Source organism: Drosophila subpulchrella, chromosome 3R (genome assembly GCF_014743375.2).
Source record: "Drosophila subpulchrella strain 33 F10 #4 breed RU33 chromosome 3R, RU_Dsub_v1.1 Primary Assembly, whole genome shotgun sequence".
NCBI classification, from domain to species: Eukaryota; Metazoa; Arthropoda; class Insecta; order Diptera; family Drosophilidae; genus Drosophila; species Drosophila subpulchrella.
In genome coordinates, this window is record NC_050609.1 from 16,439,960 (window position 1) to 16,463,451 (window position 23,492).

The window sequence follows — 23,492 nt, forward strand, 5'->3', positions numbered from 1 at the left end:
AACATTTCTTTTACTGACTTACCTCTGAATATTTTAGCCCATAAATAAATAAGAACTTCAATGGGTTACATTTTTAAAATATATTTTATTTGCGTTGTATGTGTTTTCCATATACAATTAGATTTAATTTACTCATTTGCATTACAGAGTAGATGAGTGTGTCTGCATTAATTTGTAGGTACCTTAGGTATTACATATCAGAGACAATCTATAGCTTAGACGATATACACATACTTTAGCTTAATTACATTTACGTATCATAGACGATATTCTGTTTTCGTGTGAATGAAGGGCTATCCTAATTGTTTGGTAGATGACGTGATAATGGGTATGTACTCGGTATGTACTTATTTATATAGCGTCATTTAAATGGGCGTGAGATTACAATTGATATTCGTGATAGTTGTTTGTTTGTGAGTAGGAAATCTGGTGCGATACGTTTTCGAGAAAGTACAGAAATTCTTGTCCAGCTTATGTACAGAGAGGGGTGTTTTATGTGTATGTATCGATTATTATGGATCCTTAGGCTCTACATATCTAGCATACATACATACATACAAAGAAGGCAATTTTTATTCCATTTCGGCTGCTTTTGTTATGTTAGTTCACAATTACAGAGTCTATGCTACTATTTGGATACGTCATATGTGTATTGCAAGTGGTTTACTTAGTGGTAGGCTGCGTTCTAACAAATAATAATTAGGTATTTCGAAATAAAGCTCGATTTGTTCAAAACTCAGATTCCTCCGTTCGCTTGAGATTCTGTTCAAAAGTAAAACATCGTAAATAAAAGTGGTCATTTCAAAAAGGTATTTGAGCTATTCTCAGATTTGCATGCGGCAGCTTAGAATAAACCTAATGTACAAATAATTACTAAATAAATGAGTTTTGTATGTCTACAAGAGTCTGCACAGGGATTTTAGGCTAAGCTTACATATAACACTTAAAACAGAGTGATGTGGTAAAACTAGCTTGTCTCTCCCTCTTTCGTTCCTTCCTCAAACTAATATATATTTTGTTTTTCATTTTTCTTCAACAAAGGCCACATGAAATATTGGAAATTTGAAATTTTCATTAACTTTTCCCGGAGCTCCTACAAGCGCAAGATAATTAAACCTAGGAAGGGGCGGCTAGGACGACGACTTGACCAAAAACACAAGGAAATCGATAATATTCTCTAGACTTTTTACATTCAGCTGGGTGCTTCTACCGTCTCACCATCTCAGTGGCAGTGGTTCGGGGAGGCTTCTCCTCTCAACGGAACAATAGCTCATCGTCGGGATCGAACTGGAATAGCTCCGCCTTCTCCCAGTCCTATACGTCGCTCTGTTTGGCATTCGTGTTGATGATGAAGGCGCCGTTGATGTGGCCATTCACATGCGACTTGCCATTGGGTGTGTACAGATTCGTCAGTCCGTTCTTGCCGTTGGCAATCATGATGGCCGGATGCGGGGTGACCCCGTTTAGCTGCGCCACCAGTGGATTCTTGGTGGCCTCCGCCGGCGGCGTGGTCAGCGGTGGCGTCACCGGCGACGGTTTGATCAGCTCCAGCTTGTCGTCCGTGGAGCCCTTCAGTGCCGTCTTGATCAACGCTCCATTGCCAATGTTTCCCACGGGCCGGCGATGGGGCAGGGCAAATCGCAGCTTATCCCAGAACCATGGATCGCCCCACTTCAGATAGGTGTTCATCTTGAGGTAGGCCTTCAGCTCCTCGTCCAGCTTCTCCACATCACCAATGTCCGAATAGATGATCACTATGATGCGGGAACGTCCCTCGTTCAATGCCGATCTATGAGCTGCCCTGAATTCCAGACGTGCCCACTCCGATTTGATGAAATTCTGGCTGAGCACAATGATGGTACGCCTCGAATCCGCCACCGAGCGCATGATGTTCTCTGGGATGTGTCCACCGACCAGCCAGTCGCGTTCGTGGACGCAGAGCTGGAACTTCTGGGGACCATGCTCCAGTTGCGGCACCAAATAGTCCTCGATGAAGCTCTGATCCTTGTGCGAGTACGAGATGAAGGCATCGAACTTTTTGTCCTTGTCCAGCTCCTCCTCGGTGACGAGCCACAGGAGCATGTTGTGGGCATATAGCCAAATCTTGATCTCCGTCTGGTATTTGTAGTACAGAGCAGCCGTGAAACCGGCCAGCAGGCCAGTCAAAGCAATCACCACAGCCAGGGCAATATAGACGCCCTTCTCTCCGGGACAAATATCATTCGTCGACAATTCCACCATCCTTGTGGGTATCTCGGCATCCATGCACATCATTTCATTGCGATCTCCGATCCTCTCGAAATTGTCCTGGGTAAAGAGCAGCAGTGGTTTGGCATCGCAGTCGCACATCCAAGGATTTCCAGACAGCTTCATCGAGCGCCATTTCATGGTGCGATTCAGGAAGCCCAAGACGCTGGCATTCAGACTCTGCAGATGATTCCAGCTCACATCCAGATGCGTGAGATTCGTCGGCAGTTGCTCCACATCCAGTTGCGTGAGATTATTTCCAGCCAGATGCAGACTTGTCACACTCGCATAGCCGGGTGTCTTGGCAGATGGCAGTCGGAGCAAAGTGTTATTCTCCAAATGCAGCTCCATGATGTGAAGGTTGTGGTGCAGCTCAGGTAGACGGGGAACATGGGTCAGGTTGCCATTATTGCTCTTTATCACCAGTGCGTTGTCGTAGGTTCGCACCATGCACTCACAGCCCAGTGGACACTTTCTCTCCTGCGGATCATTGGTATTGTCCAGAGGACAGAGCAGCAGCTTTGGATCCAACAGGCGCACTGGAGTGTCCTTCAAATTGTTCGGCTTGCTGCAGTTTAGTCGGTCTGCCTGAAGGGTCCAATTCTTGGCATATTGCGGCCTATGCACGCCCTTGATCAGCTGAACAAACCAGATCAAAGTGCAGGTGCAATCCAGCGGATTATCATTAAGATCTATATGAACCGGATTCCCAGCCTGGGTTCCAGACTCCTTCAGCAGCGAGATATTCCGTATCTTGTTGTGCGACAGGTTGACGTACAATCCATTAGTGGATATGAATTGCAGATCCACATAACGCAGCGAGCTAATGTTGTTGTAACTCAAGTCCAGCTCCCTTAAGTTAGTCAGCACTGTGGTCCAGTCACTGTAGACGAATATGATGGAGTTGTTGCGTAGATTTAGGGTCTCCAGTTTGGTCATAGAATTAAACGGCGAGCTGAGCTGTTTTTGATTGTTTGCGCCCCACAGAGGTTGTAGCAGGTCGATATCGTTGTGATCCAAATATAGGTGACGCATTTCTGAAGTGCTAGCAAAAGCGGCAGAGTGGATGGTTCTCAGTCGATTTTTGCTCAGTGTCAGGGTCACCAGCTTGCGCAGCCTGCTGAATAAGTCACTGTAATGGGAGAAAAATAGATATAATTAGTAATGAAAAGAAATCGTGTATATATATACAATTTGAAAGTAAACTTAAAGGGAAATCTGTCTAATAACGACTGTGTGAGCCGCAGAAGTGTGCATTTTTAACAATTAATTTTTTTCAATCAAATTGTAGCACTAAGAAACCGTTTATACCGTTAATACTTAAAAAAATAGTTGTATTTACCTGCTAATATCAGTGAGAAAATTATTTTCCAGACGCAAATCCTCCAGATTTATGGTATTTTTAAACAGAGAATCCGGCAAATGTGTCAGCTTATTGTTGCTCAAATCCAAGCTCAGGAGGTTGACCTGATGTTCCAGCAAATTGGCAGATAGTGTGCTAAGCAGGTTATCCTCCAGCGAGATGTTGGTGATCTGTGTGGAATGCTCGAAGAGATCGCCGGGCAACGTCTCCAGATCAGCTCTCAGCCGTAGGATCTTCAGTTCCGGCTGGTTGGCAAACAGTCGCGAGGGCAGAGTGTCAAGTTTCACACGGTTATTCATTAGGCGCACCTCGACCAGGTGTTTGTTGTGCTCGAAAAGACCCTCCGGCAGGGAACGGAAGACATTGGCGCTCAGATTGATATCCGTGAGATTCGTGAGATAGGCAAAGACATCGTGCGGCAGCTGCTCGATTCCATTACCATGGATATCTATGCCCACCACCGAGGTGGCACCTTCGAAATCGTGCTTGGTGAGATTGCGCAGCTCATTGCTCCACAAATTCAGGTGCTTCAGCTTGGGCATCTTGCTAAAAATGCCGCGCGGCATTTGCCGCAGCTTATTGCCACCAAATTCGATGAACTCGAGGTTCTCCATGCCATCAAACATATGCGAAGGCATTTCTTCAATGTTTGCACACAGTTCCAGGTGACTTAGATTCCTCATATTAGTCAGAAGATTGGCTGGAACATGGGTCAGACGACGGGTGGTAAACCGGAAACGCTTGAGACTGTGCAAATGATCCAAATGCTGCCTTGTGATGTTCATCCCCAGGTTATCGCTCTCGAAGATCAGCGTTTTCGGCGACACAATGCCTAGGTAATCCAGAATACTGGCCACTGGCGCATGACCAGGCAACATACACCTCCTCATCTGCACCCTATCCACTTCTCCAATCCTCACTTTCCCCGGCAACTGCTTGTAGTCATTGCTGTCCGTCTGATTGCACATGATCTGCACATACTCATTTGGCTGGATGGTCAGTCTGAAGGTGGGATTCTCCGAGTACGCTGGACAGATGATCTCGTATTCCGACATGATGGGTGAGCATTGGCATGATCCCTTGATGCTTATCTCGTTGCAAGTGTCCCTGCCAAAGATTGCCTCACTTCCTGGGCAGTGGAACAGTTGCAGGATCACCAGGAGCACCGACAGCTCAAAAGCCGTCCTTAGTCGACTCATGGTGGCCAACTTCTATGGTCCTTTTGTGTTTTTATATAACTGAAAGTAAGCAAAATAAGTGGGTTTATTAGAAATGTATCATTTTAAATATATCACAAAGACAGCTTAAATAAATTTATTCCAAACTTATAAACATAGACATATTTGCATCTAATATCTATATGATTTATATATCTTTAATGACGTTTTTTCTCTATAAGACTTTAATATCTTTTATCACGTTTTATCTTTTCAAGGAAATGAAACAGAACAAAGTTAATATTTCTTATGATTTAGGATTATGTAACTATTACCTCTTGTTAAATAAAGTTACGATTTCTTTCTGGGTCTTTAGCACATTTTGTTCTCAGTGCACGCTCCGTAACTAATAGCAGTGGAGGTTGAAGAAAACTTTATCGCATTTGTCATTATCATAATGACAGGCTGTACACCGAATGTTCGAAATGTAATGAAAAGGCTGCGACTTGGAGGCGGTAAGAACATTTTTGTAATTATATGAAAGTGAAATAAGGCAGGATACGTAAACATTTGCCGTTCCTTGATGGAGTATAAGCTGGGCGAAATGTGCTCACTGGGGGCGTAAAGTCCCTTGAATGCGGCTTAATCAGGGACAGTTAATTAAGCGCGAGTCAGAATTTTTGACAGCGCCGCGTTCAAAATATTTCATTAGCAGGGCACGCATATGCCGAAAAATGAATTTAATTTAAATGAGGAGCGTGGAAAATGCCGAGGACTGCTGGGTAACAAAAAGGACACATACAGGCGACACCTAGTCGTGCATAAATATGGCACAAGCACACACATCCTTCTGGCTCCTCGCTTCCTGGGCCATGTTGCATTTCATGGTTGGCTCACCTCGAAACCACGCCCAACCACTGTTCCTCCTTTCGTCCTGGCATACCCTGTAATCCCTGCAACAAAACCCCCCCACCCCCACTCCTGTGTGTGTGTGGTGTAATTACGGTCAGGGAGTGTATAAAATTTTGTAAAACGCTTTCCTTCGTCCTTTTGCCCCCTTGGACAGTGGGGCACTTTACGGTCTTTGTGCATTTAATGAATTTGTTATGCGCTCGAGTGCTGCATAATACGAGATTTTGTGCCAAAAGCAAAGCTCTCCTCCAGAACTTGAGCTCGGCAGCTATCCAGCCATCTAGCCATCCAGCTCCTTGAAGAGTCTTCCTCTCAATCTGATGGTGACAATTTAATTGTGCCCATTACGTACAATTTGAAAGGAATTCAATTAAAAGTTTTTGGCCTTCTAGCTGTCGCTCCCGAAAATTGGCAACTTTAGGCCATATTGCATTTACTGTCAACTGTCCTTTTGCCTAAAAATAAATCAAAAAAAAAAGAAGTCTTTTTCCCTAGCCTCCTTCAGAAAACAGACGCTTTTGAATGAAATTTTGATAAGGCAATTTAATTATGCGCGCTGTAATTTGATTTTCAAATTGGTGACTTTTCCTCATTAATTAGGACCGAACAATGATGAAATTTTGCCGAGTTTGCCGCTGGCTGGCAAGATTATATTGATTTTCAGCCCCCTTAAAATCCTTAGTTGCGCTTGTTAAATCACAAAATTTGATCAAAATTTTTGGCCAAGCGAAAAATATGCATTTGTGTTTTCTGGACACTTTAAAGATTTTTCAAGATGCGTAACGTGAGACAGGTTATTTGTTTTGCAAAGTGTTTGTCTATCGAAATATTGCCAATGCTTATGCTAATAGTTATTGCAAATTGAAGGCATTGTGTGTGCTAAGTGTTTGCCGGCCATCAGATTGCAGATATCGACTTGAGTTTGCAGTATGGCCCCTTAAGCTATTAGATGGCAAAATAGACACGCTTTGTTTGGGCCGAAAACCAGTAGAAACCAAAGTCGACACCTTGTTTTTTGGGCACCTGCACTGGCAGCACAGTGGCCATTTTCAATTTCCCATTAAACTTTAAGCACTCTTGCACCCAATGAGTGGACCTAAACGAAACTACCTTCGCCCGCACTGTTTTGCCTTTTAAATTTCCTCGCTCTGGCCAAGTTTGCTTTTCTTGTTGCTGCTGCTGGTTTTCTTGGCAAGATTTTAAACATTTATATTCACTTAGGAAAATTACTTTTCGCTTTTATGCCACGCTGGCCGTGTAAATATCCTGCAACGAGCTGGAACTTGGGATCCTCGGGAACCGAAACCTGGAACCTCCTTCAATCCGCATTGATATCCCGGGCGCGTTTTGTTTATGCAATCTAATCTGGGCGAATTGTGCCCCGTTTGTTGACATCTCGCCTGGAGCGGAACCGTTTCCACCCAACTCCTCCAAGTGGAACAGGCAACATTTACTCAGGGCAATCAAGCCAGAAGTGTTGCCTTTGCCTTGGTTAACTTTTTAGAAACGCCCTGCCAATTAATTGAATCCTGCCATGGCACCCAATTTAATCCCGCTAGGCAATTAAAAATAATTGCTCATTTCACACGCACACACACATGTTTGGAAATTATGAACCTACATATATGTACACTGAAAGAAAGAACTTAGTGAATTCTAAGATTTCATATTTTATTTAAATAATGGTTTACTTATTGCTGATTTTATTCATTTTAAATATGGAATTATTCATGTGAACAATTATGAGTATGTTAAAGATTTTCAATTTATGGTGAAATTCATTTTAATTAGCGACATAAAATGCTCAAACCAAATATGACTTACGCCGTATGAAAAATTTTCCACATTAATACAAATACTTTTATACTAAATCCTTGAATCTATAAAATATAACACTTTAGTTTATTTATTTTATATATATTTATACTATCCCATTTTTTCCAGTGTACAAATACCTGAGCAAGCGTTACGCTCGATTTAAAATTTTGTCTTGTTTAATTAGACGCTCCGTGTCGTTAATAAAGGTTAACGAAGTTTTGCCAGAGCGCAGATTTTTCACACATTTTCACATACAGCTCACAGGATACTGGGGAAAGCAGGGAAAACCTCAATACCAGCACGTAGCACCCATACGCATATAGACACACACATATACCTCCGTACACCCCATGGAGATTCACAGACATTCCAGTCGAGTGCGCATTTTTGCACTCACATGCTCACTTCCGGTATGTAACGGTACTAAATTCATTAGGCACACTAAATTACAACCGCAGGCATGGCATGATGAGGTTGTGTGGGTTTAGGGAGCTCCTCCCGGCTCCTGGCTCCTTGCTTTTCCACCTTGGATTTTTATTGCTCACCCAAGGAGCACACACAATGTAAGCCTTCCTCCAAAGGAAAACCCCAACGAAACCCAACCACCCAACCACCCAACCACCGACTGATGTTTAATAGTCCTACCGCCCGCAGTGTGCTCTTGGAAAATTGGCTTTCCCGGATGCCTGCACCGCCACCCATTTAATGGTTAAGTTTTCTTAATGCTCGACTGTCGGGATTACGGCAAATGCCAAAGTGTTTAAATGGCGTTGACATATTGTTCGCCCTTTAAATTAATTTTTGCAATATCAGGAGAGGAAATACGAGTAGAACAACACACACACACACACACATTGCGTTCGTTCATCAATCAACATGACTAATTACTACAATTTCTGCCAAGCGGCAACAGCAGCAGCCTCTAGAAAACTCCTAAAGAGAACGAAGGACGGGAAAAAAAACCAGAACAAGTTGTTTAACAATTTCTTATTAAAAACTTACAAATGCTTCAGAAAAGTTCTTACACGCATGTGAAGTACAGTTGTAGTGAGGGGAAAAAGCCCCGCCCCCCACACTCTTTCGACCATTTTCCATTTCCCAGCATTTCCTAGGAAACGGAAAGTCTGGCCAAGTGCGGTTTTTGTATCCCACTGCACTGGCAATGTTTCATTTTCCCCCCTTTCCAATACGTATGTGTGTGCAGTACTACTTGGTTGTTTGCCAAAGGATTTCAATTCCCCCAAAAACTTTTGCAAGTCTTTTGGCCCCATGTTTCTGGTTTTACAGGCATCGCCTCCAACACTTTGGTGAACAGGCAGCCGAGACATGTTTATATAGCCAGCCAGATGGGCCAATGTATTGCCAAACCGAAGCTTTAAGTAAACATCTGTGTACTCCACTCCATCTCAAGATGTTTTTCGGGGGCGGCATGCGAAGAGTCTCTAAGCTGTTCTTAATATCGCAGAATTGGAAACTGTTCAATATGTGATTGGCAATGTGTTTGCCCCAACACAATTGAATGGAGGGACTTACTGTAGTAAATATTAAAAACTAGGGAAATAATATTTAAAAAATAAATTCCAAATTCTGTAAAACAACCAAAAATCTTAAATTCGGGGTCACCAAACTCAATCAAATCTTTCTTTTCCTTTTCCACATTTTAATAAAAATAATGTTTATTTTGAAGAAAAATATATAAACACATGAAAAACACATATCAAAGAAAAAGCCTGGAAGGCCAGCAGACCTATAGAAAGAATCGGGGTCACCAAACTCAAACAAATCACTTAAAACATAATTTTTTTAGGATAAATATACAATGACTTCTGGGAAACCTCTCATAAATAACATCTTGCAATTAATACTTATTGCCTTGTGCCTAATGAAAACGCAGTGATAAATGTAGAACATCTTCCTGGAATTACTTCCAAGTTGAAAGCTCCAGCTAATTATGCACAAACATCGCAAGGTTAAGACATCCTTTCGGATGAATACATTAAGTCCGCTTTCATTATTTATGGCTTACACTTTCTGCAGAATTTTCGCCAAAGCGCATCAAAATTCCAGAGGCAGACGAAGTAGAAGAGGATGGACTTAAGATATATAACTCGAAAGTACTCGAGCCGCAGTGAATTGAAAATAACTCGAAGCTGCTTACGCTGTAACGCCTTTTGCGTTAAGTGCAAACCGCCGAAGGCAGGGCGAGTTTTTTTCGCCCAAGATGAGACGAGATGAGTAGATGAGTGCAAGAAATGCTGGCATTTAAATTTAAAATTTCTATTAGTAAATGCATCTGGAGAGTAGGGCTCAAGTTTTCAGAGGCGAACAAAAAACGAACTTCAAAGTCAGCGACAAATCCATAAGATACTCGTTCACTCATTACTCTTGCCAGCTGCACGGCTCACTGAAAGTTCAAGTTACGGCAGACAGAAGACAGAAGACGGCTAAGCAGATGAAAGAAAAGGGGTTAAGACCTGATTTGCGCATTCCTCCCCCCAAATCTGCCCCCAACACACATACCATATATATGTATTCGCAAAGGGCCTCCTCTCCAGATCTCGTTGAAAGCCAGCTCATTGTCTGCGAAATAGAAAGGCAGCAGGGCGATGATGCAGTTTTTTTTTTTTCCATTTTCCTCCAAAGTGAGGAGAAGTCGCCAAGTGAAAGGCTTTGTAATGTCATTTGTCTGTTAATCATGTTGTCGTCCCAAGTTTTGCGCAAAGTTTTTAGCATAATGCGCTCGTGCCCGAGACAAATGCAAAAACTTGTTGAGCCCATGGAAAATTGCGGAGGTGGAGGGCAGGTTGAGCAGTTTGAGGAGCTGGAAAGCAGCTCTCGAGGCAAAAGAACCAGCAAGCATGCGTGACGCATTCAAGTTTAATAGGCCCCATTGTTGTTGGCCAGGTCGATGAGGATACGATGATGATGATGATGATGATGTTTTTGCTTCACAGCCAGTTGTTTGCCAGCCACGGAAAATGCAGAAGCGCCAGTGGTCGATTGTTTACTCTCGTGGCCCAAGCCCCGATCTCATCCACAGCCCAGCCCCAAAGTCATTCAAATGGATACACTGCGGCTGACTGCTCCTCCTCCAATCCATCGCTCCTCCACCCCACTGGCTCCTTGGCTCACTTAGCCCACATCCTGTCAGCCCAGGTTGATGTGGCTAGCCGTGTTTAGATTCGGTGGATGGGCAAACATTTAACGTAAATTGATTTCCACTCGCCAGGCGATGACGCACTGCACACAAGCTCAAGAGCGTACACACAAAATTAAATATGCTAAATGGATATCTTATCCAAATAAGAATTTTATTTTGAGATTTTTAAACACCTCGATTTTAGGAGAAAGCAAACATTATTTACTGACTTTAAACATTTTCTTTTTAAAATGTATGAAAGTAAAAAAAAAAGGAAGGAAAACGCAAAAATGAAGTGGAATAGTTTAAAAACTTCATTCATTTTTTAATAAATATCTTAATAAGTTTATAATAATTAATTGATTGTTTAAATTTCTGTATATTTTTTTAAAACATCTACATGTATATGATTTTTTCAGTTATCATATAACTATGAATATAAAATGAATCTTAAAATACATACAAATCTTTAAGAACGTGTTTACTATTTTATTTAGTTATTATTTTAGTTATTATCATTATTGGAAATTTATGAGAAGCAATCTTGTATATCAAAACTAAAATATGGAAATAATTTGAACTTTAAAATAGATGCATATTCTTTTTTTCTGTGTGGGAGGCCAGAGGTGGTACCCATCTTTGCCAGCTCCACGCCTTCTGCCCCGCTTCATTATCCCAGCACCATCAATCTCCCGGGCCAAGTCCACTCTTCCACTTGCAACTTGTCATTTCCTTAAGCTCCGGCAGAGTTGCTCAACTGGAGCGCTTCTCCTCGGGGCGGCTAAGTAAATTTATCTGCAACTTCCACACACGCACAGTCCATCACATAAATAAACAACTGGATGGGTGGACGGGGTCTGTTACTCATACCACTCAGCCACCTCCTGGTTCAGTTTGCTTTACTGTTCTGGGGGACTGCCGGCAGAATAGGAATAAAATAATAGACACCCAGTCGGCATTCAATTTGGCCTGCCTCAACTCCTTGAGCCGCTGGCATCGTAAATGAAAATGTCGCCCATTGCACGCTCGACCGGCGTTCGTTTAAACAGCATTTTATGGGGCAGCAATGCTATGGGTATTCGCGAATGTACGGGTATGTACCCAAGTGGCTGGCCCTCATATTGTAAATAATACAGCATAATGCTGCCTGGCCCAAACCAGCCCAACCCATTTAAGACCATCCTCGGCCATAGCCAACCCACCGACAATCCGCCAAGTGTGGCCAAGTAGCCAAGTGGCCAAGTCCGATTGCCAGGGGACGCACGCGTACACTTCAATTACGAAGCGATGGAGGAGTCCCCAGGTTCTCTGGGCTGTCTTCCATCTTCTGGGGACAGGTTCCTAACCAAACCGAACCGAACCAACTATTTAATTTTTCGTTCCGCTGCATTCAAACTTTGGCTTTCGCTTTGTCTCCATCGCGCTGTCTCGCTGGGCATTTTTATGCTTTCCTGATTTCTGTTTATTCTGCCTGTCGTCTCCATTTACTTGCCGGCCCTCATAATTTGCAGCTTAATTCGCCAGCCAAACTCCCTGCCCAGCTCCCCTTTTTTGAAATGTGAGTCACGTTTAAAGTTCCACAGAACTAGGGGCCTTAAATGGCATGCCTGCCTTGATTATATCCCCTTCATTGGCCGATGATGCCATATATAGCGCTAATTGTGCGCATTTTGCACTTGTTATAAATAAACGCATACGACCCCGCTGCTTTGTTGGCCATTTAAGCTCTGGTTATTGCTTCCATTTTGGTCGTGGTGTTTTCTTCTTCGGTTGAGTTTCAATATAGGGGGCCATCAATTTTTGGCAACAGACGGAAAACCCATAGTTGCATCGATAATTAAGTCACTTTAGCCAGTTTCGTTGGCGCCATTCGCACTTAGCTCGGCGACGGAAAACTTTAACACTTTTCTCGGGGAAATGGATGGAAGATTTTCCAACTAGAAGTGAGTGCAAAAATAAAGTGGATGGAAAGGTATTTTATCTAGTTTCGTATGTTGGATAAATTTATTAACATTTTAAAGTATTTGTCGAAGTTTGTTAGACGGTTGTTGGTGAATATATCAAGTTTAATTTCATTGACGGGGAAATAGATGGAAGGTTTTCCAAATAGAAGTGATTGTGATTGATTAATTGGAGGAAGACTTATTATATAACTAACTATAACGTAACTTGATACTTCTGGAAAAGTTGTCGGTAATTTAATTAAATTATTTAAAAAAAAACAGTAACACCTTAAATTCCTATTTAAATAAAGAGCTATTTATTTTCAGACCCCTAATTGATTGAAAATATTGTATGCATAAGCAAATTGACAATTTTTAAAATAGTTTTTTTTGCCACATATTTTTCTGTATATTTTCAGGTGTAAAATCATGTTTTTAGTTTGCATAAGTAACACAATTTTTGGTTCAACTAAAAAATGGTAGACAAACGCAAAACATATTTCCGCGTTACACTTCCGAATTTTCAGTCCCAAAAAAAAAACGAAACTCATTCCATGTGAATAGAGTTATCTGTGACAGGCTTAATCCCAATGCAATATTTATTTGTAAGAGCACAATTTTGTGTGTATATTTGCACTGATTGCTTTATGCAACGAGTTGCACACACAGGACACACAGGACGAAGGACGAAAGGACGAAAGGACGACGGGCAGACAAACCGTCACCACATCCGATGAATGTCCGACTTGGTTTTGCAGCGGCCAGAAAAAAGTATTGATTGTCCTTCATTGTCGGCTCTCGAAACCATACGATTTTGGCGTTTTTTTTGGCCCCATTCAGATTTTGGTTATTTATTGTTATATGGTCTAGATTTTTTATTTTTTCCCCCCAGGGATAGGCATTAAATATGTATAAATATTGATAGATTTGGGCTGCCGCTTTGATTAACATTTAAAATGGACATGTGTGCTGATGTATTGCATAAGTGCGTTTATAGAGTTATAAACATTTATCAGAAATGCTGAGAGGCATCCCTGCTTAACATAAATTTCACCAATAGCCGCAAAAGAGCCGGATGAGCCCTGAGGACAATGGCCACCGCAGAGGCGATAAATAAAGATTAAAATCTCTGAAACGGTCACAAAAGTGCCTGGCACTTCATTTCAATTTATGTACATAAGTATTTATTATATTTATATGCCGATGACGATGCCGATGCCCTCGGGCAAGCACACACACATGCGTATTGCGGTGATAAATCAAAAATCACTGCCTACTTTTTGGGGGACGCAGTTTTCCAGGATCCTGTCAGAATGGAGTCCTGTTTGCATTGTTGCCGCACAATAAATGCAATTTCATGTTTCAATTGCAGGGCGAAAAAAAAAGGGAGAATTAAAGTCAGCAGTTATTCGCCTGATGGTAGTTATAGCAACAACAACAACGGAAACAGCCAAATGAAAATCAAAATGGCGACGACCAAAGTGAAATCATTACGTATACGCAGCGTTGTATTAAAATTCACAGCGTGCCTTGTGATTTTTATGCACGCGCGTTCACTTTGCTCCTTCGCCCCGCATTTTTATGGCCATTAAATCAAAGTGCAAATAAAAGAAAGTAAATAAAAAATTTCGTTACAGCCTTAATAGGTGGCGCCGGGTGGGAGTTGCGTGGCCTTTTGGTTTCAAATGAAAAGCTGAAATCTTGTCATAAAAATGCGCGAATTCGCAAAGTGCACTTTATGCGCAACGTTTGTGACCAACACTCGAACTTAATGAACGTTCCACCGGGGGAAAACGAGTCAGAGTCAGTGGAAAGTGCATAAAGAACATAAGTAAATAAAATTTTCTGATGGAAGACTGTGCAAGGTTGAAGGTTGAAAGGGTGCCAATGTGGAATTTCCCTCAATTCTCTCTGAATTAAGGGAAAGTTCGGCTTTTTTTATCTCGAATCACAGGTTAATCTACCAAATTAAAGCAATTAATTATGATGAATACCGAGTGGTAATTTCCTTTTAATTAGACTTTAATATTTGCAAACGGCAGCTGCCATAAGCACACAAATATTTAGCATAATTGTTGGCTGGGAATTTTAGCCGGAATGACGTGAAAAACCGACCGAAAAATAATTTGATGGTAATTCACATGAAAATTTGTACATTTACATATTTATGCATATATAGAAAACATTTCAGTTGCAGGACGAACATCATCAGGAGCAGCCAGCCAGGCCGCTTGGCTGCATTAATTGGTTTTTCGTTAAAATTTATATTTTCTGGCTAAGAAGGGCGGCGTGGAATGGGTTTATTTTATTTTTTGGCCGAGCAGGGGAGGTGTTGAAACTATGTATTTCGTATGCAAATGCAAATTTAATGAGCTTTAACTCGATGCGAGGCATGTGCGGGTGTTAATTTTATGTGTGGATGTGTGCTTGTGTGCGATTATAATGCTGGGAAAAATATTTTGTTAATTTTTAATTTTAATTGCAGTCGCTTGTTTGGAACTTTATTTTATTTATTTATTTGCACTGGCGCTGAAGCTGAAGCTGGTCCTGAATTTTGCATAATTATGTACTGGCCGGCCTGTCAACATGGCAACATTTTCGAAATGGAAATAAACATTTTATTATTTATTTGTCAAATACAGAGTCGTCGAGTTTGTTTCGCTCGGATTGCAGCATTTTGACGGCTGTGTGTTTTTTCGTTTCGTTTGTGCTTTTTTGGTGGGCGTGTGTGACAGCGCATCAATTAAACTAATTGTGCATTTAAATTGGCAAATTATTGCCCGATCCTTAATCATAAATTATTTATGCAATCAATTTGCATAAAGTCAAATAAGCCGTCGCTGCATTGTGCTGTTTGTCCTTTGGCTGCATTCGGTGGGGCGAATGGCGAATTGGCAATGCAATTTAAATTTTGTATGGCCATAGCCACTTTGCTTATTCTTCAGCTGGCCTTTGGTTTTTGGATCGGCCAGCATTTTTATTTTAATTTGCGGTCAGCCGGTGCTTTTTCCCGTTGAAAACCAATTAAGTGAGCTCTAAAGCTGGCCTTTCTAGCAGCGCGTCGAATTGAAAACCATGTGCGAAATTTAAACATTTTTCACCATTTTTCACTCTTGCCATTTTAGGTTGTCAGTGCTCGGCTTTTTCGCAGAGTTCCCCTGGTCAGTTTGGTTTTTTTCATGCCCTCTGCTAACTTTGTGCAAATTTAATTAAATTCTTCAGCTCTTTTTGAGCCGCAGGGATGCACCCTTAACGCATAATTTGCCTGCCATTTCGAAGAACTACTGTGTTGCATGTGGTAAAAAAAATGGTGGAGCTGCAGCTAAGCTCAAAAAATGGAATTCGAGCAAGCATATATTGCTAGAGTGTTGCATGCTGCTAGGGGCAAAGTGTCTTCTTTATGTTTTTTCGGGTGACAATTGGGGGTTGTGGGTGTGAATTGCTTTTAGAGATGAGCTCGTGAGCAGTTATGTGAGTAAATAATATAATATAATATAATATATAATATTTTATATATAACACTGGGTTAGGTTAGGGGTTTTAAATCGCCCACCTAAAAGTATGCTGCAATATTTTTTCTCCACTTAATTTTTTCATTGCCTACTTTTAGACACCTTTATAAGTTATTACACAACCTAGTGATAGAAAAAAAACCACTTTTCATGTGTAATTGCCTGAAAAGATTTTTCTTACATATCTAAGCCGCTTTTCACGCACCCACATCTAGCAGAAAAACAGAAGTATATTAATAGTTGCCGCCGCGTAAAGCTTTCCAGACATTTTTTGTTCACTCCGCCCCGTTTGTTTTAGACGCCCATAAAAGTGCCGCTGCAAATGTTTAAAAAGTGTTTTTCCTTATGCAACACCAGCGACAAAGTGTTTGTGGCGTATACGTACTTTTTTTATGCTCCTCCTGTTGACATTTAAAAAAAAATGGCTGTCACAATGCATTTTCGCATTTTGCATTTCGCAAAAAAGCGAGAAAAGTGGTGGCAATAAAAAAGTAACAACAAGTGCTAAGAATGGTGTGTGTGTGTGTGGGCGTGTGTTTGTTGTGCGGCTGACAGTGAGTGAGAAAAGTTATGAACTCTTTGGCAAAAGTGTTGAAAATTTAGAAGTGCTTCGTGCTCTTTTTTGAGTGCTTTTCTAGTTTTATTCGTTGGCGCTGCACATTTGTGAAAATAATTGCGGTTTTCATTTCTGTAATGTTTTTTTTTTGCGCTTTGTCTACCCGTATTTATTTAATGCAATTTATTTATATTTGTAGTACGCTTTATGCTCAATTAAACAGAAAACCACAAAAAAAAAGAAAAAATATATATTAAATGTAAACTGAGCTTCAATTGAATGTTGTAATATTTAATGATATACAAATAAATGGATGCCAAAGGTTTTTTTTTCTATTTTCCGTTTATGCTAGCCCCGGATATAAATTATACAATTTTTAATGAATATTTATGAGGAGAGCGTAAGAAGAGAAGTAATAATATTTATTTTCACTTACCTTGCTGAGAAGTGTCCTTGTTGTTGGAGAAGGAAAATCCTTATCCTGGCGTATCCTGGCGTCCACTACAGATGCAGCTGCACTGGTTTGAACATTTTTAATGTATTTTTAAGTGATTTACTGCAACAGAAAGCGTGAAAAATATGCAAATTAGTTGAGGTGGCCAGGATGAGTGGGTAGGGCATCTTATTAGCATTCCAAGTGACTGGTGCCCCTTGCAAGGGCCATTTCTTCAGAGACTTTTCAACTTTTTAGCCAGCTAGACGAGTGTGTGAGTGTGCTGCTGGCTGTGTCATTATGACACTAATTATGTCATACATATGCAAAAGTGGCAAACAAGCCGTGTCCATGTGAAGTGTGTGTGGGGTGTGGGGTGTTGGGTGTATGGTGTGCACATGACACGTGCGTGTGTGTAAGCCACTTAAATATCAACGCATACGTAATGCCTATTCATGAGCGATGCGATGCGATGTCGCCGCCCCCGCCACAGCCGCTTGGGGGCGTGGCTGGATGTGTATGCTTAATTTAATTAAGCCGGCTGTTACTTAGAATTTGCAATGCAAGCCATAACCGCAAACAATTTGCAAGTCAAGAGCGTATAATGCAGACAAGAGGCGGCCAAAGGATTACGTTGCATTGAGTGTTGCAACTTGACATGAATCACTTGGAAATGGCATAGAACCCCTACCCAAAAAGAATATTCAAATTTTTCAGAACAATATTATTCAATTTTACATCCCAACCAGACCAATTGAATTGAAATGGTAAAAGATTTCTGTTTGGTTACAAAACAGTTGCACAGAGAAAATAATTAAGAACTAAGCCCGGATTGCAAATAAATAACAAATTTCACAAATTTCACCCCGAAAAGATCCCAGCTGCCGGGGTCGCAATGGGAAAGGTCGTGTCCTGTAATTCGGTTATTTCCTGCCTTTCTGCCATGTGCATAGCCCAAAAATGAAAGGGAAAGGGTGAAATAAACTTGGCAAATCTACATATTTGAATATATTTCTGGGACTCGGCCATAAATAAGGAAACATCTTTTGTATTTCTTTGTTTATTTTGTATGCATGGCCAAGCTCCTGCTCACTAAATTCATCAGCTCATCTCTCTGGCTGTCTGTCTGTATGTCCTGTCGCTTTCGTGTGTGTCTGTTATTTTGTTATTTTATTTTGAGGTCCAAAATTTTCTAATTGCTCGCCGCATACAAATTGCCAGTTATCTAAACTGACAACTTCTCAAGAATTTCTAATTCAATTGCCTTTTTGTGTGGCAGTGAGGGTAAATAAGGAATACGAAATATGTATGCTGTATTTTCTCAAATATTTATTTGACTTTCCATGCTATTCGGACTTATCTTTTGATTTGTTCAACATTTCACATGGCATGTTTAGCACAGATTATCGAAACATTTTGCTCACCACCTTGGCACACGAAGCATTGAATATCTTATGGATCGACAGCTGTAGCAATTGATTGAGAGGATGCACAGATAGAAATATATGTACTTAAATTCTTTAGAGTATTATAAAAAAAAATTGTTTTAAATGGTATTCATTGTTGCTATTTTCGAAAACATTTAACTAGTATTGGTGCCTAAATATATAATTTTAAATTGTTTAATACACTCTTGCATACTTTTAAGCATTTTAAGAAGAGATTTAAAACCCTATGTGAATGGTTTAGGTAAAGTGTAGTGATATGTGAACTGAAAATGCAATCATCTTACTTTGTAGAGAACATCTTTTGTTTTTGTGCAGTGATACCTTTAAAAGGCCTTATCTTTGCGATGAGTTCCTTAAATTGCTGCGATAAACGCAAGCACTCGGCTATCTACTATCCGCATGTATCGCGTTTATGGCAGATATATATATCTGCTAATTTGCATAGGCTGAAAACCGCAATCCCTGACTGTTGCCACATAATGCTCCTGCATTCGTATTCATCCAAGCATGCGGTAACATGCATTCAGACCCGACCCACACTCCCCCCTTTCGGCTGTCTGTCCGTCCGCCTGTCTGGCTGTCTGTCAGCTCTGTCTGGCTGCATTTTCATATTGAAAATCACTGAAGTGGCAGACCAGTTTCCCTTCCACCTCCACCGTTTTGTGTGGCAATTTCGGTTCTCCTACTTTACGAATGAAAGATTATAAAAAAAAAGAGCCGAGCTCAGTGCATTTTAATTTTAATAGACATAGTATGGGTAGCTTTAGCATAATGAGCCCTGCTTAGGGCAGCCAGCTCTCAATGGATGTTAATAAAAGTGAGGATGGCAGCATTTTTATTGCCCCACCATGCCAGCTTCTTTTTGTTAAATAATGAAATGTGCAAATGTGTTGCCACGTTGCTAGGTTGCCAGGCAAACAACCATAACCATATGCAGCATGCGGCATGTATCTTGTATCTTGTATCTTGTGTGTGGATGCACGCGCCCTCCATTTTTACATAATTATACAGCAGCATGTGTGTTGGCTTTGTTTTTTGTTTAGTTGCTAATTTATTTGTGTATGCATTTGGGTCTTTCATTCATGCAACTCCGAACGTCTCTCTTTTCAGCATTTTCCTTCCTTTGTTCGCCACATTTAGAATGTAGAATGGCTGTGCATTTGTAATTACTTCAATTGCAAACTCCCCGTGTGTGTGGTGTATGTATCTTTTACAACACACATGTTTCATGGGCATAATTCGCGCTTGGCTGGCTTTTTTAGCCAAGAGAAAAAGCCTTTTAAATGTGGCCGAAACGATTCATTGCCCTGCTTCTTCGGTTTCCACAGCACTTTCTAAGCTTCCTCCGCCTGCTTTTCCCATTTTCTAACCAACTTCGGTTAGCTGAAGTTCTTTCTACTGTTGCGGCTGTTGCTTTTTACCGTTCTCTGTGGCGGCTTCGATTTCCCATTATGCTAAAGGTATGCACCTCCTCTATAGGAAGAGAAAAAGAAAACTAGTTCCAGTGGCTCCCTCGCTTTTGGTTTTCTTTTCTAATCACGTTTGCCAACCGCAGCAGGCGCATTGAACCAGGAAAGTAGATTTATGCATTGTTCTCGCTGACGTTCTAGGTGTTTTTGTGTGTTGTGGCTTCTGCTGTTGTGCGGCGTGTTAATTACCTTCTTTTTCCACTTCTTCATCGGCTCGAAAGTCGATATTGCCACGTTGTTTGTGGGCCAGGAAGCAAGTCGCACGCATTAACCACAACAAAGTTCTCTGGGAAGTTGCCCCCATAGAATATTTGCTTCATTTTCCACACGCATAAATCATCTTTTATTAGCATTATAACACGATGAGCTGTGTGGAGTTTCGAGTTTCACAAGCCAAAATAAAAAAAAGAATCTGACTTCAAGCCGTAGGAATTTTATTCTTTATGCTTTGCATGTTAAACTTTAATTGAAATATATGGCTGACCTCAAAAAACTGGAGCCCCGAATTCGCTTGGCCATTTCTCATGGCACGCAAAGGATCGTGTATATATATAGTATTTATACGAGTACATCACTTTCGGGTGTATTACTCTTGACCTTTGGCCAAATAAACTTATTCCTACAAAGGAAACGAAAGCCTTGAAAAAACAGTGTTTTCTCTTAACCTACTTCCAAAAAAAAAAAAAAAAAAAAATTACTGAACTGGGAAAAAAAAACGTATCTGAAGGATACAAAAAATCTTTTCACTTTTGTTGCTCCCCTCTTCGTGTTCCGCTTCGTTCCGGTCTTTCTTTTTTTTTTGTAATCAACAAAGTTCAACGTTGGCATATAAATATTTGCATGGCCGGGACCAGAAAGGAAGTTCAAACAAGAAGAAGAGTGAGCACTTATTATTATATACGAGCAACAACAATGACAACAAGAACAAGAACAACATTAACAACAACATCAACAAGACGGGCAGCTGACGCGTAAATGTGCAAAAGCTTTAAATTAAAAGTGGCGGAGGGTTGGGAATTGGATGCAGGGAAACTTGGATGTTCGCCCGGTCCACTACTGTGGGTTGTTGTGTCAGCTGTCGTTGTCTGGACTTCATTTTATGCGCTGACAATTTCTCATTATTAAAATTACAGCACCCAGGCAACAGGAGGAAAAGGAAACTGCAAGAAGAACAAGGAAACTTTGGAACTTAAATGCCCAAACTGTTTATACCCTTATTATCAGATTTTTAAAATGAACTCCTAAGAGAATTCTAAAGTCCCAGTCAAATTGTTAAAATCTTGCATCCTAATGAATTCATTTATTCTAAGATTACAAAGTTCTTCAGAGAAAACACAAGATAAATATTCTCACTCATTGAGTATATCAAATTGGATATCTATGGTTTGATAAGAGAGGAAAAACTTGGATAGGAAAAAAAGGATAAAATAGAATTGATTATGTTATAAGAGGATAAAATATTATAGAATATAATAAGATTGGATATGAATAAGGTGCATTGAACATATTGTTATGAAAAATAGTATCATAGAAAAGGGCATTACATATTCTAATATAAGTTAGGATACAAAAGGAGAGATAGTATCATTGTTTAAGACAAAGGGAATCTTAATAACGAAAAATAATGTTACGAACATCTACTCAAAACTTCAACACCCTTTTAAAGGATGTGAAAAGCGAAGGAACAAAACGAGTAAACAAATTATCTGCAGTTGTGTGAATGTGAAAATAATCACTCCCCGTTGCTGCTTTATTTCCCTTGCAGTTCTTTCAGCTCCTGCAGAAATCATCATCCAATACTGCAGATCAAATGGAATATATTCCCTTTCGATCCGCTGAGGTGTGCTTATTAGCACTTCTGGCGGACAGATCCTTGGCTTTCAATATTCACCATTCAGTTGCAATTCAGTATGCATTCAGTTCGTCTGTCAGCTCCGCGTCATTTCGCTGGCATATTTGTGTTGGCTACATAAATCAGCGGTCGTATGTCATTAACTTGCGATAAATCTGTCATAAACAATGCAACACATAAATTGCCGTCGGTTGGTAAGTGAGGGGAGGTGGTAATGGGTTCCATCACAGAAAGGAGGCGTGGCAGTCATCATCGGGCCAAACAATGTCGAAAATGCAAATCAGGAGAAGAGGAGAGCACCCTCGACGTCTGAGTGAGTGGGTGGTGCTCGGAGGGTAGTTTTTGGTGGGTGGTTTTGGACCCCAAAGGGGTCGGAACTTTAGGCCGCTGTCGCGGAAGCGGCACAACGGGCGACATTATGATGTTGACGAAACAAAGGCTCGTTTGTTGGCCTCTGTTTGTGCGTTAGCGGTCGATATGCGTTTGCCTGTTAATTCTGTTGATATTAAAGCGATTTTGGAATTTATGGGCCAAAGCCTCTTGTTCAACATCACGAAAATTTAAAATCACACAGTTCAAATTTGTTATAGAAACGCTTCTCTTCGTGACTTTAATAACTTCATTTTTATAGTTACACCATTCTGCTCTGTACTTAAATTCACCAAAATAAACACACTGGCCATTGCACTTAACAAATTGCAACGCAGTTAAAATTACAAACTGCAAAGTATTTGGCAACAGCAAATGCAATTTCGTAACAAAAGTCTTTTTCACCCAACCAAGAAGAAGTAGGGTCTGAATAGGGGCCATAAACATGCAAGGGCCATCGCACAGTGGCGTAGGCAAGGGGGCTTTTTAAATTGCCTAGTTGTGGTATTGATATTTAAATTTTAATCAGAGATCTACAACTTTTTCAGTATAATTCAATGGTGGTGGCACCGCATTTTCATACTACCGACATTTTGACACCATAGTTGTATTTTTTTTCTAGGCCCCTTTTCTGCCTAGTCTACGCCCCTGCTTTCAAGCGGCGATACAAATCTGAGCAATGACGTGGGCCAAAATGCTTCAATTACAGTGAAGTTGTGCTGGGTGTAAAACTTTGCGGTTTGTTGCTGTTGTTTTCGTTATTTGCTGCTGGCCGTCGGTCGCTGCATTGACATGTAAATGACCTTTAATTGATGGGCTCGTGTGGCTTGATTGAGTGCCTGCGGGGCGTTGAACGGGGGGTTAAAGGGCAGAGGGTAGATGGTAGATGGTAAGGAGTCCAAAGAACTCGCACATGGTAATTTGCATTTTGAAAATGCCGCAACTTTTGTAAGTTTATGTGGTGGCCTTTTCGCCATCGCCTTCGAGCCGGGCCGCCTCCTGACCAACTGTCCCTAGTCCTTAGTCCTTTTGCCTGTTTGGTTGTCTGTCAGTCTGGCTGGCTGGTAAAATATTTATGTTGCTTCCACCCAACTGATTGCGGCGAAAAAGCGCAGCTCGGCGAAATGAGAATTTATCGCAAACACATAAAAAACGGCTACCCGAAACCCTGCACATATATGTGTGTTAATGGCTTTTTCGTGTCGGTGTATTTGGGTGTATGGCGTGGGGAAATGGTCTTCCGTCCCTGTCGCACGCCTGCACTTCCGCCGGAA

At 41.0% G+C, this 23,492-nt stretch overlaps 1 protein-coding gene across 1 annotated transcript in view; it reads right to left on the bottom strand.

The window, feature by feature from the left end:
- Positions 1-65: 65 nt before the first annotated feature.
- Positions 66-23,492, bottom strand: part of LOC119549234 (protein toll) — a 46,065-nt gene continuing 22,638 nt past the window's right edge. The window contains exons 2-4 of the mRNA XM_037857130.1: positions 17,084-17,203; positions 3,590-4,848; positions 66-3,379 (exon numbers count right to left, since the gene is read on the bottom strand). Of these exons, the coding sequence (XP_037713058.1) occupies positions 1,315-3,379; positions 3,590-4,809 (3,285 nt within the window). The 5' untranslated portion in view covers positions 4,810-4,848; positions 17,084-17,203 and the 3' untranslated portion in view covers positions 66-1,314. The remainder of the gene's footprint in view (positions 3,380-3,589; positions 4,849-17,083; positions 17,204-23,492) is intronic.